Source organism: Mesoplodon densirostris, chromosome 5 (assembly GCF_025265405.1).
Source record: "Mesoplodon densirostris isolate mMesDen1 chromosome 5, mMesDen1 primary haplotype, whole genome shotgun sequence".
NCBI classification, from domain to species: Eukaryota; Metazoa; Chordata; class Mammalia; order Artiodactyla; family Ziphiidae; genus Mesoplodon; species Mesoplodon densirostris.
In genome coordinates this window covers 102,232,755-102,245,798 of record NC_082665.1, presented here as the reverse complement: position 1 = coordinate 102,245,798, position 13,044 = coordinate 102,232,755, and the positions used below count along the sequence as shown (strand labels likewise).

Sequence of the window (13,044 nt, the reverse complement as noted above, 5' to 3'; positions counted from 1 at the left end):
GTGTGACTTTTGTGCTTCAGTTTCCTCATCTGCAAAATGATAATAATATACAGCACAAGGTTGTTGTGAGGATTACATGAGTTAATATATGAACAAATATATGCTTCGGATGCTGCCTGGCAACTAGCAAGTGCCCCATCACTGGCTCTCAAACTTTAGCATGGGTCAGGATCACCTAGAAAGCTTATTCAAATACAGATAGCTAGACCCCATCCCAGAGTATCTGTCTCAGTGGGTCTGGGATGGGACCCAAGAATTTGCATTTCTAACAGGTTCTCAGGACATGCTGGCACTGCTGGTCCAAGAAGCACACTTTGAGAACCACTGCTCTGTACAAATATTAGCTGTCATTATTATTATTAGCAATAATAATAATTAATAATTATTATTATTAATTATTAATAATAATTATTAGTAGTAGTAGTACTACTGAGGTAGTACCAGGCAGATTGATAAGTACTCGTAGAAGGAAGGACAGAAAGACAGAAGTACACTCCTGTGTTGCTCCTCTATTCACAGAATACTTCACTTCTGGTCACCGAATGTGAGGGGCGGGGTGGATCTCTCAGGAAGCCATTGTCCCATCTCTCCATAGACACTGAGTAGCCCACAATTTAACTCAGTTCTGACACTACCTAGAGATACCATCACATTCCACAGGTTAAGGGCTCAGTCCCACAAGGCTGCCTCCCCCTCCCCCCTACTTGATACACCAGTTGCAAGTCCAGGTTATCACCTGTGCTTCTGAAGGACTGACTATAAATAGTAGGTTCCCTCCACCCCCTCCACAGGTTCAATTAATTTGCTAGAGCGGCCCACAGAACTCAGAAAAACAACTTACTTACTGGATTATCAGTTTATTACAAAGGATGTTAAAGGATACCAGTGAACAATTAGAAGAAGAGATACGCAGGGCAGGGTATGGGGAATGGGGCGTGGAGTTCCTGTGCCCTCCCAGCACCCTCCAAACCCCATAGTTCAGGGATTTTTATTGTTGTCTTCATGAGATAGGCAACAATGACTAAATCATTGGCCACTGTTGATTATGTCAATCTCTGGTTCTCTCCCCACCCAGGAGGTGAGGAGGGGCTGAAAGTTCCTACCTTCTAATCATTGGTTCCCCTGACAACCAGCCCATTCTTAGGAGCTTTCCAAAAGCCCCTAGCACAAACTTAGGTGTGGTTGAAAGTGGGTTGTTTAAGGATAACAAAAGACACCTTCATGGCTCTTATCACTTAGGAAATTCCAAGTTTTAGGAGCTCTGTGCCAGGAATAGGGTCAAAGACCAAATATATGTTCCTTATTGTAAATCACAATTTCATATTTCCTACAAATAGATAATCTCAAAGCCTTTCCCGCTGGATTTTGTTTCCCAAAATAAACAGACTGTACCAAAGCCCTTGTCTTCAGTTGACCCCAGCTGAGACAGGGCATAAGGTAAGCTCCCCACTCTCAGACAGGTGGGGAGGGGCATAATTAGCACCAGAGGGGCCCAGCTCCTCTCCTACCTAATGCTTCGTACCAAGTAGATGTTTTAGAACTACAAGTTAAATGGGTAAAAGAAAATAAAATGATGGCAAACTATAGAAGACAAACTATAACTGCTGTGTTATAAGACACAGACCCTAAGTAATGCAGGCTTCAGAGGAAAGGATGAAGTTTGAAGCAGAAGGCAAATAGAGGAAGGTGGTTCTAGGAAAGGAAATGAGCCTTAACACACTGAAGACCCAGAGACTGGACTCCCCAGAGCTGACAACCTAGAAAGTGAGAAGAGGTGGGACAAGGTACACTCAGATGAAGGAAGGGCTCAATAACTAAGGAGATGAGAGTAGATTTTACATGGTGGTTCATGAAGGCTTGTGAGCAGAAGTATGAACCAATTTCCCCACTCAACCACACCAAACTTTCTACATAACCCCTGACAACCAAACACCTGGGCTTACAACATGTGATTAACTCTCTTTTATCTCTTCCTTTTCTTCCTATGGTGATTACTAATTGGCCAGGCACACTTTACATATTAATTTATTTAATCCACAAAACAGCCCCATGAGGTAGGTTCTATGATTGTCCCCATTTTACAGATGGAGAAACTGGGGCACAGAGAAGTTACACAGCTGGGTGACAGAGCTGGGATTCAAACCCTGCCAGTCTGGCTCTCTCTTTCACATCTGTCCCCCACAACAAAGTCACCACTTTCTACATGATAACCCCACATGATTCCTTTCCCAATGTTTCCCATATGTTGTATCCTTACCATTTTCAGAACGTGTAACCACAGGTAATTTGTATATCTCATACACATTCATTGAGTTCCTGGCATATATACCAGATGCTGCACCAGCTGCTGGGAATACAAAGATACAAAGTCCCCATTCTCCAGGAAGGTCCCATCACAGATCTTGCAAGATGAACCAAGTTATGGAGAGGTGAACCTACAGGTCGAGGTGAGAAGGTGGGCCTGGGATGAAACCAAATTGGTAAGTGAAAAAACAATTCTCACCCATCCCAGAAGAACTGTTACTTGAGCTAGAATGTTGTCCTCATATTTATTTCTATGCATCTTTATCTAAGACCATTTTCAAAAGTATCAAATGCAAGGATGACTATTTTTTCCACTCAAATGGTTTTGGTCCTTTGTCTACCACAGTCCTATAGCACTGGTGGATTAAAGTCTGCCGTGTTTGGCACCAATGGATTTTGCTCTGTATGGTCCTTATAGCCATGCATGTATGAGTTGGCACATAGTAGGTGCTCAAGAACCTTTATGGGGTTCATGATGAAGTGTTAAGGACCATAGGGAAAGATCTGGAATGATCATGCACTGTGCTTTAATATAACTTGTTATAAAACCTTCTTTCTCTTCCCCCCTTGAAACAGGAAATATACTGATTCACGGGCATTGTAAATAAGCCTAGTCTTCACCAAAGAAGTACTGTGATATGAATGAAATCATCAGTTTACACTGGACAAGATGCTTCTAGAATACTGTTTGGCACACAGTAAGCTCCCAATAACTATTTGTGGAAGTGAATTAAAATAATAAGCTTTTTTTCACACCTGCCTTACACTATAATGTGGCAAAGACTTCCAATAACAAAGTTTGTAAGAAGAATTTGAAGAGTAACCCAAATCAAACATAGAAAAAGCAGTTTTACCCACTTCACATGTGTTATCCTAAAACAATTAGGCTACTTTCTTCCTGGAGTTCACAATCTGCAGGTGGCTTAAATTAATTAGGGTCATCCCTCTCCAGCTTTAAAAGCTATTAGTGGAAACCTACCCAACACTAGACACAAAATCTGAAAATGGCCTTTTCAAATACTTTGTGGATAACAGGATTTAATGACACTGCTGACCGTCACATTAAATAGTGCGATCACAATACGCTAAGTATTAAATATAACCATTTCATTCCACTCTACACAGACCTTTTTGAAAGAAAAAAATAAGTAATGAACAAATGAGATTTTTATCCCCCAAATGATCTGGAATTAACAAAAAAGAAAAATTAAATATCACAGAGGATACTAATTCTGGGACTTCAGTGTGTACAAAACAAAAAGGCTTTGAAATCAGCTGAAATCAACTCACAACATAATAAAGGATACTTTGGAACATGTGCCGCTCATTTGGTTGGTTTTTTTTCCGCCAACAATACATAATATGAATAAAATGGGTTAGACTATTGTTGTGAAACCTGCCTCAGTCCCTCCATCCATGCACCTCCCTTTTGCATTGAGATCTGCCCAGTGACACATGAGCTCTAAAGTGGGTGGATAAAAATAACCTGATCCTCAAAAAGACATGATAAACGCCAGACAGCTGAGTCACTTTGAAGCCCATTTTGACTCCCGAAAGGGACATTCACCCTCCTTTTCCTTCTCACACTTACACATACAACCTGGTGAAAAGCACCACCAACAGCCCTGGGTGGAAGGAGGTGATGCGTCTTCACTTCCCCCTCCAGTCTCTGAGGTCACGACTCGCGACTGAACTTCTAATAATTTATACTATTGCATTTCAAAGTGACTCATTTAGAGGAGGAAGCGGAAAGGCTTAAGGAAACCGTAGTAATCCAGCAGACCCCCTATTTCTGCTGCCCAAGTGGAAGCACCCGAAGGTTTCTTCTGACATTCTGACGTAAAGAAAAGGAGTAGGGAGAAATTTAAAGTGGAGGGAGAAAAGCTCAGAGAGTAAATCATAACTGCCCAGGAGTGGGAATTCCTGGGCAAAGCAAACGGTCCCGGAAAGAGAAGGGGGGAATCAATCTCGTCCACCTACCCGCCCTCCGCTGTCGCCCCAAAGAGGACGCAAACCATCTGCAACGTACAGTTAAGATCAGGGAACTCTTCGACTCGATCTGCCTTTCAAACGGTGGCGGGGTTTTGGGCAAGCTTCTAGGTACTGGGGCCCTGGCAGCCTAAGAAGCCTGGCGGAGCAAGCCACCGCGGCCGCCCAGTCTTTGGCCTCAGCAGCCTTGGGGCATGCAGCGCCGGGCACCCAGTAGGCACTCACTAAGTGTTTGCTGAACTGCAGTGCCCCTGAGCCAACTCTGGCGCCCGGCGAGGAGGTCCCTGTCTGCCACTGCGCATCTTCTCCCGCCGCTTCACGTGCCGCCGAGTTCGGCTGCTCGCGGCCGCCCCAGGTAGCCCGCACCGCGACCCTCCCCCGAGGCGCCGCCGGCGCCGCCGAGCCTCACTTACGGGGGAGTCGTAGGAGAAGGCGCACTCGTTCTTGTAGACCCTGTCCCCGGACCGGGGCACGCGGATCGTGGGCATGTGGGGCACCAGCAGCTCGCCGATGTCTCCTGCAGCCATCTTCCTGTTGCCGCTGCCGCCCGGCATGCCGAACAGGGCGCCCCGGCGCTGCATGGCCGCGGCGCGCACCCAAGCGGAGCGGAGCGCTGGGTCCGCCCGCGGCGGCGGCGGCGGCGGCGGCGGCGGCGGCGGCGGCGGCGGCGGCGGCGGCGGCGGCGGCGGCGGCGGCGGCGGCGGCGGCGGCGGCGGCGGCGGCGGCGGCGGCGGCGGCGGCGGCGGCGGGCTGCGCGGGCGACGGGAGCCGAGCCGGGAAGGGTGGGGAGAGCGGGCCGCGGGGCTGGAGCGGGCACGGGGGCCCTGGGCGTACTGGCGGGCTGGTGGAAGGGACGCTGCTATTTTTAACCCAATGGCGAATCGCCGGCCCAGTTGCAGCGTCAGGCGGGGCGCTGGGGAGTGCCAGCCGCAGCGCGCGGGGAGGGGGAGCTAGAGAGGGGCCTTGCGCCGTGGCCCGGCTCGGCGCCGGGGGCGGAGGGCGAGACCCCGGGCCGCAGGCTCGGAAGTCGAGAGTGTGCTTCCGTGGGGCACCACCTCGGTGTTTTCTACCGTAAATTGTTAGGCTGCGAAGGGGCAACTCCGAGGCAACCAACACAAAGAGCAGGATTTGAGGTTTTAAAAGCCGCTTGCTTTTAAAACATCTGAGGATAACAGCGGGGACTGCCCCTGATTGGGTAGGGGTGGAACTTGAGGTGCAAATCTAGAGCCTAACGTCGGGCCCAAATCTAAATTTGTTCTTTGCACTTCAGAGTTAGTCACACTAAGCCTCATTCCTCACTTTTTTAACATCTAAATCTCGTTAAAAGAGAACAGAGTAGGATCCAGGAAGGATAGATGTGTATTTTTCCAATAATACAGATTTTTCTTACGTATAGGGCAGGGGTGTCAAGATTATTTGGGGAGGGGTATATTTTTCTCTACCTTTGGAAAGTCTTCTGCGAGATTCGAGGTCTCCGCGTTCAGCATTCAACTGACTGATTTGGGATCGTACGTGCACATATGCATCTTCCCTGCCTTTGAACGTCCAGTTCCTCAAAATAATAAACAGGGTTAGGTTGGGGAGAAGGGGGGTTGATAATCTGAAAACAGAGCATGCCTCACAGCATACTCTCATTTTCTCCAAAAAACTCTTAAAATACGGGTTCAATTCCATTGAGCTTCCCTAAGTACACCCAACTTAAAGGGCAGGATACCAGTGATCCCTACTAGTTAATAAAATGGAAAAATAGTAACTCAAAATGCTGATTTCTGTGCAAATCAAAACTATAATGAGATACCGCCTCACACTGCTCAGAATGGCCATTATTAAAAAGTCTACAAATAACAAATGCTGGGGAGGGTGTGGAGGAAAGAGAACCCTCCTACACTGATGGTGGGAATGTAAGTTGGTGTAGCCACTATGGAGAACAGTATGGAGGTTCCTTAAAAAACTAAAAATAGAATTACCATGTGATCCAGTGATCCCACTCCTGGGCATATATATCCAGACAAAACTATAGTTCAAAAAGATATTTGTTTTTCTCTTTCTGACTTACTTCACTCTGTAAGACAGACTCTAGGTCCATCCACCTCACTACAAATAACTCAATTTCGTTTCTTTTTACGGCTGAGTAGTATTCCATTGTATATATGTGCCACATCTTCTTTATCCATTCATCTGTCGATGGACATTTGGGTTGCGTCCATGTCCTGGCTATTGTAAATAGAGCTGCAATGAACACTGCAGCTCTATTTACATGACTCTTTGAATTATGGTTTTCTCAGGGTATATGGAAATCTAAAAAATATATATAAGGAATCTAAAAAAAAAAAAGCTTCTGAAGAACCTAGGGGCAGGAGAGGAATAAAGACGCAGACATAGAGAATGGACTTGAGGACACGGGGAGTGGGAAGGGTAAGCTGGGACGAAGTGAGAGAGTGGCATGGACATATATATATTACCAAACGTAAAATAGATAGCTAGTGGGAAGCAGCCACATAGCACAGGGAGATCAGCTCAGTGCTTTGTGACCACCTAGAAGGGTGGGATAGGAAGGGTGGGAGCGAGACGCAAGAGGGAGGAGATATGGGGATATACGTATATGTATAGCTGAAAAAAAAAAAAAGATACATGCACCCCTATGTTCATAGCAGCACTACTCACAATAGCCAAAACATGAAAACAACCTAAATGTCCATGGACAGATGAATGAATAAAGAAGATGTGGTACATATATACAATGGAATACTACTCAGCCATAAAAAAGAACAAAATGATGCCATTTGCAGCAACGTGGATGCAACTAGAGATTATCATACTAAGTGAAGTAAGTCAGAAAGAGAAAGAGAAATACCATATGGTATCACTTATATGTGGAACCTAAAATATGGCACAAATGAACCTATCTACAAAACAGAAACAGACTCACAGACATAGAGATCAGACTTGTGGTTGCCAAGGGGGAGATCGGGGAGAGGGATGGACTAGGAATTTGGGGTTGGTAGATGCAAACTATTATTGGGTTGGCCAAAAAGTTCACTCTGTTTTTAGTAAAAATAAAAGACACATTTTTGATTTTCACCAAGAATTTTATTGAACAATGTATTCACTAACCAAACGAACTTTTTGGCCAACCCAATACATTTAGAATAGATGAACAACAAGGTCCTACTGAATAACACAGGGAACTATATCCAATCTCCTAGGATAAACCATAATGGAAAAGAATTTTTTAAAAAAGAATGAGGGACTTCCCTGGTGGTAGAGCAGTTAAGAATCCACCTTCCAGGGCCTCCCTGGTGGCGCAGTGGTTGAGAGTCCGCCTGCCGATGCAGGGGACACGGGTTCGTGCCCCGATCCCGGAGGATCCCACGTGCCGCGGAGCGGCTGGGCCCGCGAGCCATGGCCGCGGAGCCTGTGTGTCCAGAGCCTGTGCTCCGCAACGGGAGAGGCCACAGCAGTGAGAGGCCCGCGTACAGCAAAAAAAAAAAAAAAAAAAGAATCCACCTTCCAATGCAGGGGGTGCTGGTTCGATCCTGGTCAGGGAACTAAGATCCCACATGCCAAAGGGCAACTAAGCCCTCACACCGCAACTACTGAGCACGTGAGCCACAGCTAGAGAGCTTCGTGCCGCAGCTACAGAGCTCGAGCACCACAACCATGAGCCCACGTGCCACAACAAAGCTCCTGTGCAACTAAGACCTGCTGCCGCCAAAAATAAATAAATAAATAAATATTTTGTTTAAAAATCTCAATTAAAAAAGAATGTGTATATGTGTATAACTGAGTCACTTTGCTGTACAGCAGAGATTGTAAACTGTAATCAACTATACTTCAATTAAAAAAAACAACAAAACACTGATTTCTGCAAGCTTCTCCCGGATCAAATAGTACTTAAATTCCTTTTTTTTTCTGCCATTATTTCTCTGTCACTCTGATTTTGTAGATGTGCTGGCTCTGCTAGGGAGAAAGGATGGCACCTGGAATTTGATGTGAGGAGGACGAATGAGCCCTTTCTTGCCCTGCTCTTCTAAATTTCCACACCTCAAGCAAGGCTCAAACACCACACATCTATGTAACTCACAACTTTCTAATGCGATCTGTTGGAAATGGAGAAGAAGAGACACAAAGCAAAAAATTAAACACCAATGCTACCCTCATCCTTGAGCAGATACTCGCAAGGAGTTTTTGCTTTTTATTGTCCTCACCAGCTTCTCACCTTCTAGTACTATTTGTGCCTGTTTCAGGTTCATGGATGAAGCTTGCTTGTCTAATTACAGAGAAAAACTTGATTCAGAAGCATTCAAAATTTAAGATTTTAAATATTTTTAAATTAAATGTAAATTAAATTGAGACACTATTTTTCCACCCTTCAGACTAATAAATATATATTGAGTTGGCCCAGGTTTGGGAAATAGGCCCTCACATACGTTGCTGATAGGAATAAAGACGTTAAACTTCTTTGAAAGGAAATTTAACAATACCAACCATAATTTTATATGCATATAATGTTTTCCCCAGCAATTCTTTATCCATACGTTTATGCTACAGATAAATTCACACTGTTTAAGGATATTTATTGGAGCATTGTTTATAGTAACAAAAAACTGGGAACAGCCTAAAAATCCATCTGTAGGAAGTGGTTAAAATACGGTACCGTCGAAAGAATGAAGCACCCTGTACATGCTGATGTGGAACAATCTCCAAATCATAGTACCAGATTAAGAGAGCTGAGTGCAAATCAATGTGTAAAAGCAAAGCGTACATTCAAGGCCAAGGATGTGCTATAGGTGCTCTGGCACATCCTGTATACCATGGGCCTGCCTTCCAGGTGGTTGTACCTGTGCTAAATATTTTTAATGTTGCCCCTAGATAGCTATAGATTTAGACATTGATATCAATATCATGTAAATTTATGCAACATCGTAGATAGATAGGTGCTTATTTGGCCTTAGGAAGCCTCTGGAAGAACACACAAGAAATTAATGACAATTGGGCTCTGTGGAGAGAAACACAGTGCCTAAGGTTAGAGAGGAACTTACTACCACTATTTACTTTTCTGTACCATTAACATCTTTATTATGTGCAAGTATCGTTTAAAAAAGTAATTATAACTCAGTTGTAAAAACAATAACCAGTAATATTAATAGAAGTTGAAGACAATTACTGCACCACCATGAAGATACATCCCAACTTTTTTCATGCAATGGCATGCATTGAAAATGATAATATTTGTACAGCCCACTGAAGTAATTGGTCAAGGATGGCTTCATGCAGCCTGGGGCTACTAGTCTGGGGCCCCAGTCACTGCAAGCCCCACCCATGGCCTCCCAAGGATCAAAGAGATCTCATCACACCTGAATGCCTTCTCTGCATACCAGAATGTCAATGGCACACCAGATGGAAAGTTCTAATCAAAACAGGGGGAAAATAAGAAAAACAGGGGAAAATGACACCATCTAAACATGGAGGAATGATTAAATTGGGTACATCTATTCAAAGATGTTTATATAAATCTTAAAAATAATTGTTTTAATACATTTGTAGTATGTTAGTGTAACATATTTACAATACTTATACATTATTATTGCAACTGGGTAAAAATAAACATGCATTTTTGACAAGACTGGAAAGACAAAATTTAAATAGTTATGTTTAGAATTTGTTATAGGATTTTGTTTTTATTTTCAAAATGTCTTCAATTATGTTACGTTTTTTAAATAATGTAAAATTTTATCAACACACAAAGGCTAATAAGAGAAACTTCACTGAATTAAGATAATGTCTTAATCATGCCATTTTATGGAAAAATTCTAGTTCAATTACTGGAATTTTTAAACTTAATTTTGCAAATTCTATATATGACTATTTTACTATTGGGCCAGTTTCCATATGTGGATCTTGATCAAAGAGAGGGAATAAGGTGATGATCGGTAAACAATTTTAACTTCCGACATAAATTTAAAGTCTTACTGGAGAATTCCCTGGTGGTCCAGTGGTTAGGACTCCGTGCTTTCATTGCTGAGGGCGCGGGTTCAGTCCCTGGTCCAGGAAGTAAGATCCTGAAAGCCATGTGGCACAGACAAAAATAAATAAATAAAGTCTTACCAAAGAGATTTCAGAGGACCTAAGACGAAGAACTGACTTTTGTCACATCAAGGTGGTTAGGACACCACGTCACCCTACAGCTCAAAAGCCTCCTCCCATGATGTTCAGGGTGGAGCCCAGACTCCCATGGCCTGCCATTCAGGGACCTCTCCCATCTAGCACCCCTTCTTTTCAGTCTTTACTCCCACTCCTACACTTCATGTGAGCTCTATTTACTGTACCCCAAGGATAAATGTACTTGTCTTCTAGCCTTGGCTGAAAGCTCTCCCCTCTCATTCCTATCTTCTCAGTTCTTTCAAGACTTCTTCCGTGAAGCCTTTTCTGACAGCTCCAATGCTGAGGAATCAATCTTTAAAAAATGACAGTCCCATTACCTGTACTCATCATTAGATACTGCCTTATAACATCTTTTGTACTCTTATTTAATTAGTCTTGGTTCCATATCTTGTCCCCTAGAAAGCAAATCCTTTGAAAGAAGTTATATTCCTAAGTATCCTTGCACATCGTGGCAGCTCAGTGTTTACGGAGTATTGCCTGCCCAGAATGGAGTCCTCTGCTTATTTTAGGCACTCAATAAGTACCTACCAAATGAATGACTCACATCTGTGACATTGTAATAGGTATGTTTTGTAGTCAGCTCTGTGCCTTTTAGGTAAAATTCATTGCTGCATAAATGTTCCCAGAGGTTACATTAAAACATGACATGAATATTAGTTACTGTGACTAATGCCAAAAAGGGGAATTTGGGAAATCTACAGAGAAAAAAAGATATCTTAATTATTTCAATTAACAGAATAGCTCTGGACCTCAGATGTCCTCTAATTATGTGCGGTGATCTGGTAAAGCCATATATGGTGACAGCTTGTTATGGAGACATATCCATAAAATTTTCTATCCTGGCAGAGAGCCTCTGCAAGAAGCACTGGTTATTAAACATAAAACAATAGGTCACTGGTTAAGAAACTTAAGGCATTTTCTGTTTGAAGCAATTCTATGTACCAATCAAAAGTCATGTGGTATAAGAATATTCATTGACATGTAAAAATGATAACTGTAAGGCAGACACCAAGAACAGATTATAAATGAGCATATACACTATCATTCTGTCTAAATACATACACACACATACACATAGTCATAGCATAGAAAAAAGATTGGAATAACCTACATTTTAGTGGCATTTATCTCTGGCTGAAAAAAGTTATTTTTGTTTATTTTTTCTTTGTCCTCTTCCATGTTATCTAAATGCTTTGCATTAAGTCTCTGTTTCTTTTTGTAAATAGGGAAATGCTAACTTTTTACATTACCATTTGATTATGTCAATTTTCTCTTCCGCCTGTCCTCTTCTTACTTGCTTGTCCCCTCTACCCACCATATAAAACTCAGCAAGCTTCTGTTGTTAAGAAGTTTATAGACAATCTGCTTAACTAGAAGGGTGGTTCAGATTGGAATGAGCAAACTCCTTGAAGAGCTCCTTTTATTCTTATTAATTTTTTTAATTTATTTGTTTTTAGCTGCGTTGGGTCTTCATTGCTGCACGGGGGCTTTCTCTCTAGTTGCGACGAGCGGGGGCTACTCTTCGTTGCAGTGCGCAGGCTTCTCATTGCGGTGGCCTCTCGTTGCGGAGCACAGGCTCTAGGTGTTGGCCTTCAGTAGTTGCGACTCGCGGGCTCTAGAGCGCAGGCTCAGGAATTGTGGCGGGCTTAGTTGCTCCGCGTCATGGGGGATCTTCCCAGACCAGGGCTCGAACCCATGTCCCCTGCATTGGCAGGCAGATTCTTAACCACTGCACCACCAAGGAAGTCCCAAGAGCTCTTAACATCAAGGTGAGGTAAGCTGTTATTCCTCTTAAGAGGAAACCTGAGATCCCTGTTCACCTTTTTGGGTTTCATAATCTGTAATACCACAGTCCTTCCAGGAGCCTGACTCATAAGTTACTCACCGAGGTAGGCAGGCAAGTTGCCTTTCTGGCCAATCTGACACCATCCCTACTCATGCCCACCACCATTTCCATGCACACACAGGTAGATGTGCCCTCCACTCAGGTGTAGACAAGCCTGGTGTGAACACACTTAAAAAAAAACCATATTAACCATAGAGCCACAGGCTGGTCTTCTGGTTTCCTCGTAAATGGGCAAAGCGAGTTACCTAAACATGATGCAGACTGGCTCCAAAATCCAAAGAAATTTACCAAATATAGTGCCACATTCTTAGTGGTAGGGAGCTTGAGATAAAGAACTTTTCTATATTATTTCTGTATTTCTAAATTTCTATATTATTAATATTAAAATCCCCTCTGGAATTTCACTGGGATGGCAAACCCCTGTATTTTCAGAATCCCTCTCTCACCTGTCACAGGGCACTTGCCACTTCCTGCTCTCCAGCTGCTGTTTGCACATTGTCATCACTGCAGGGCTAGCATTATGTCCTATAGATGCTGATGGTCAAGATCAGGAGTTGGCAAACTGCAGCACAAATCCAGCCTGCAGTTTGCTTTTGTAAATACAGTGTTGCTGGAACCCAGCCACACTCATCCACTTCCATATTGTCTGTGGCTGTTTTGGCGCTCCAATGGCAAAGTGGAGTATATGCAACCAAAACCACGTGGACTAACATCCAAGGTATTTACTGTCTGGCCCTTTA

General features: G+C 43.6%; 1 protein-coding gene across 2 annotated transcripts in view; it reads right to left on the bottom strand.

The window, feature by feature from the left end:
• Positions 1–4,910, bottom strand: part of USP13 (ubiquitin specific peptidase 13) — a 123,465-nt gene extending 118,555 nt beyond the window's left edge. For both annotated transcript variants that reach the window (XR_009532593.1, XM_060099178.1), the window contains exon 1: positions 4,707–4,910. Coding sequence is in view for 1 of the 2 variants with exons in the window: in XM_060099178.1 (XP_059955161.1) it covers positions 4,707–4,874 (168 nt within the window). In the remaining variant the exon portion in view is untranslated. The remainder of the gene's footprint in view (positions 1–4,706) is intronic.
• Positions 4,911–13,044: the final 8,134 nt, after the last annotated feature.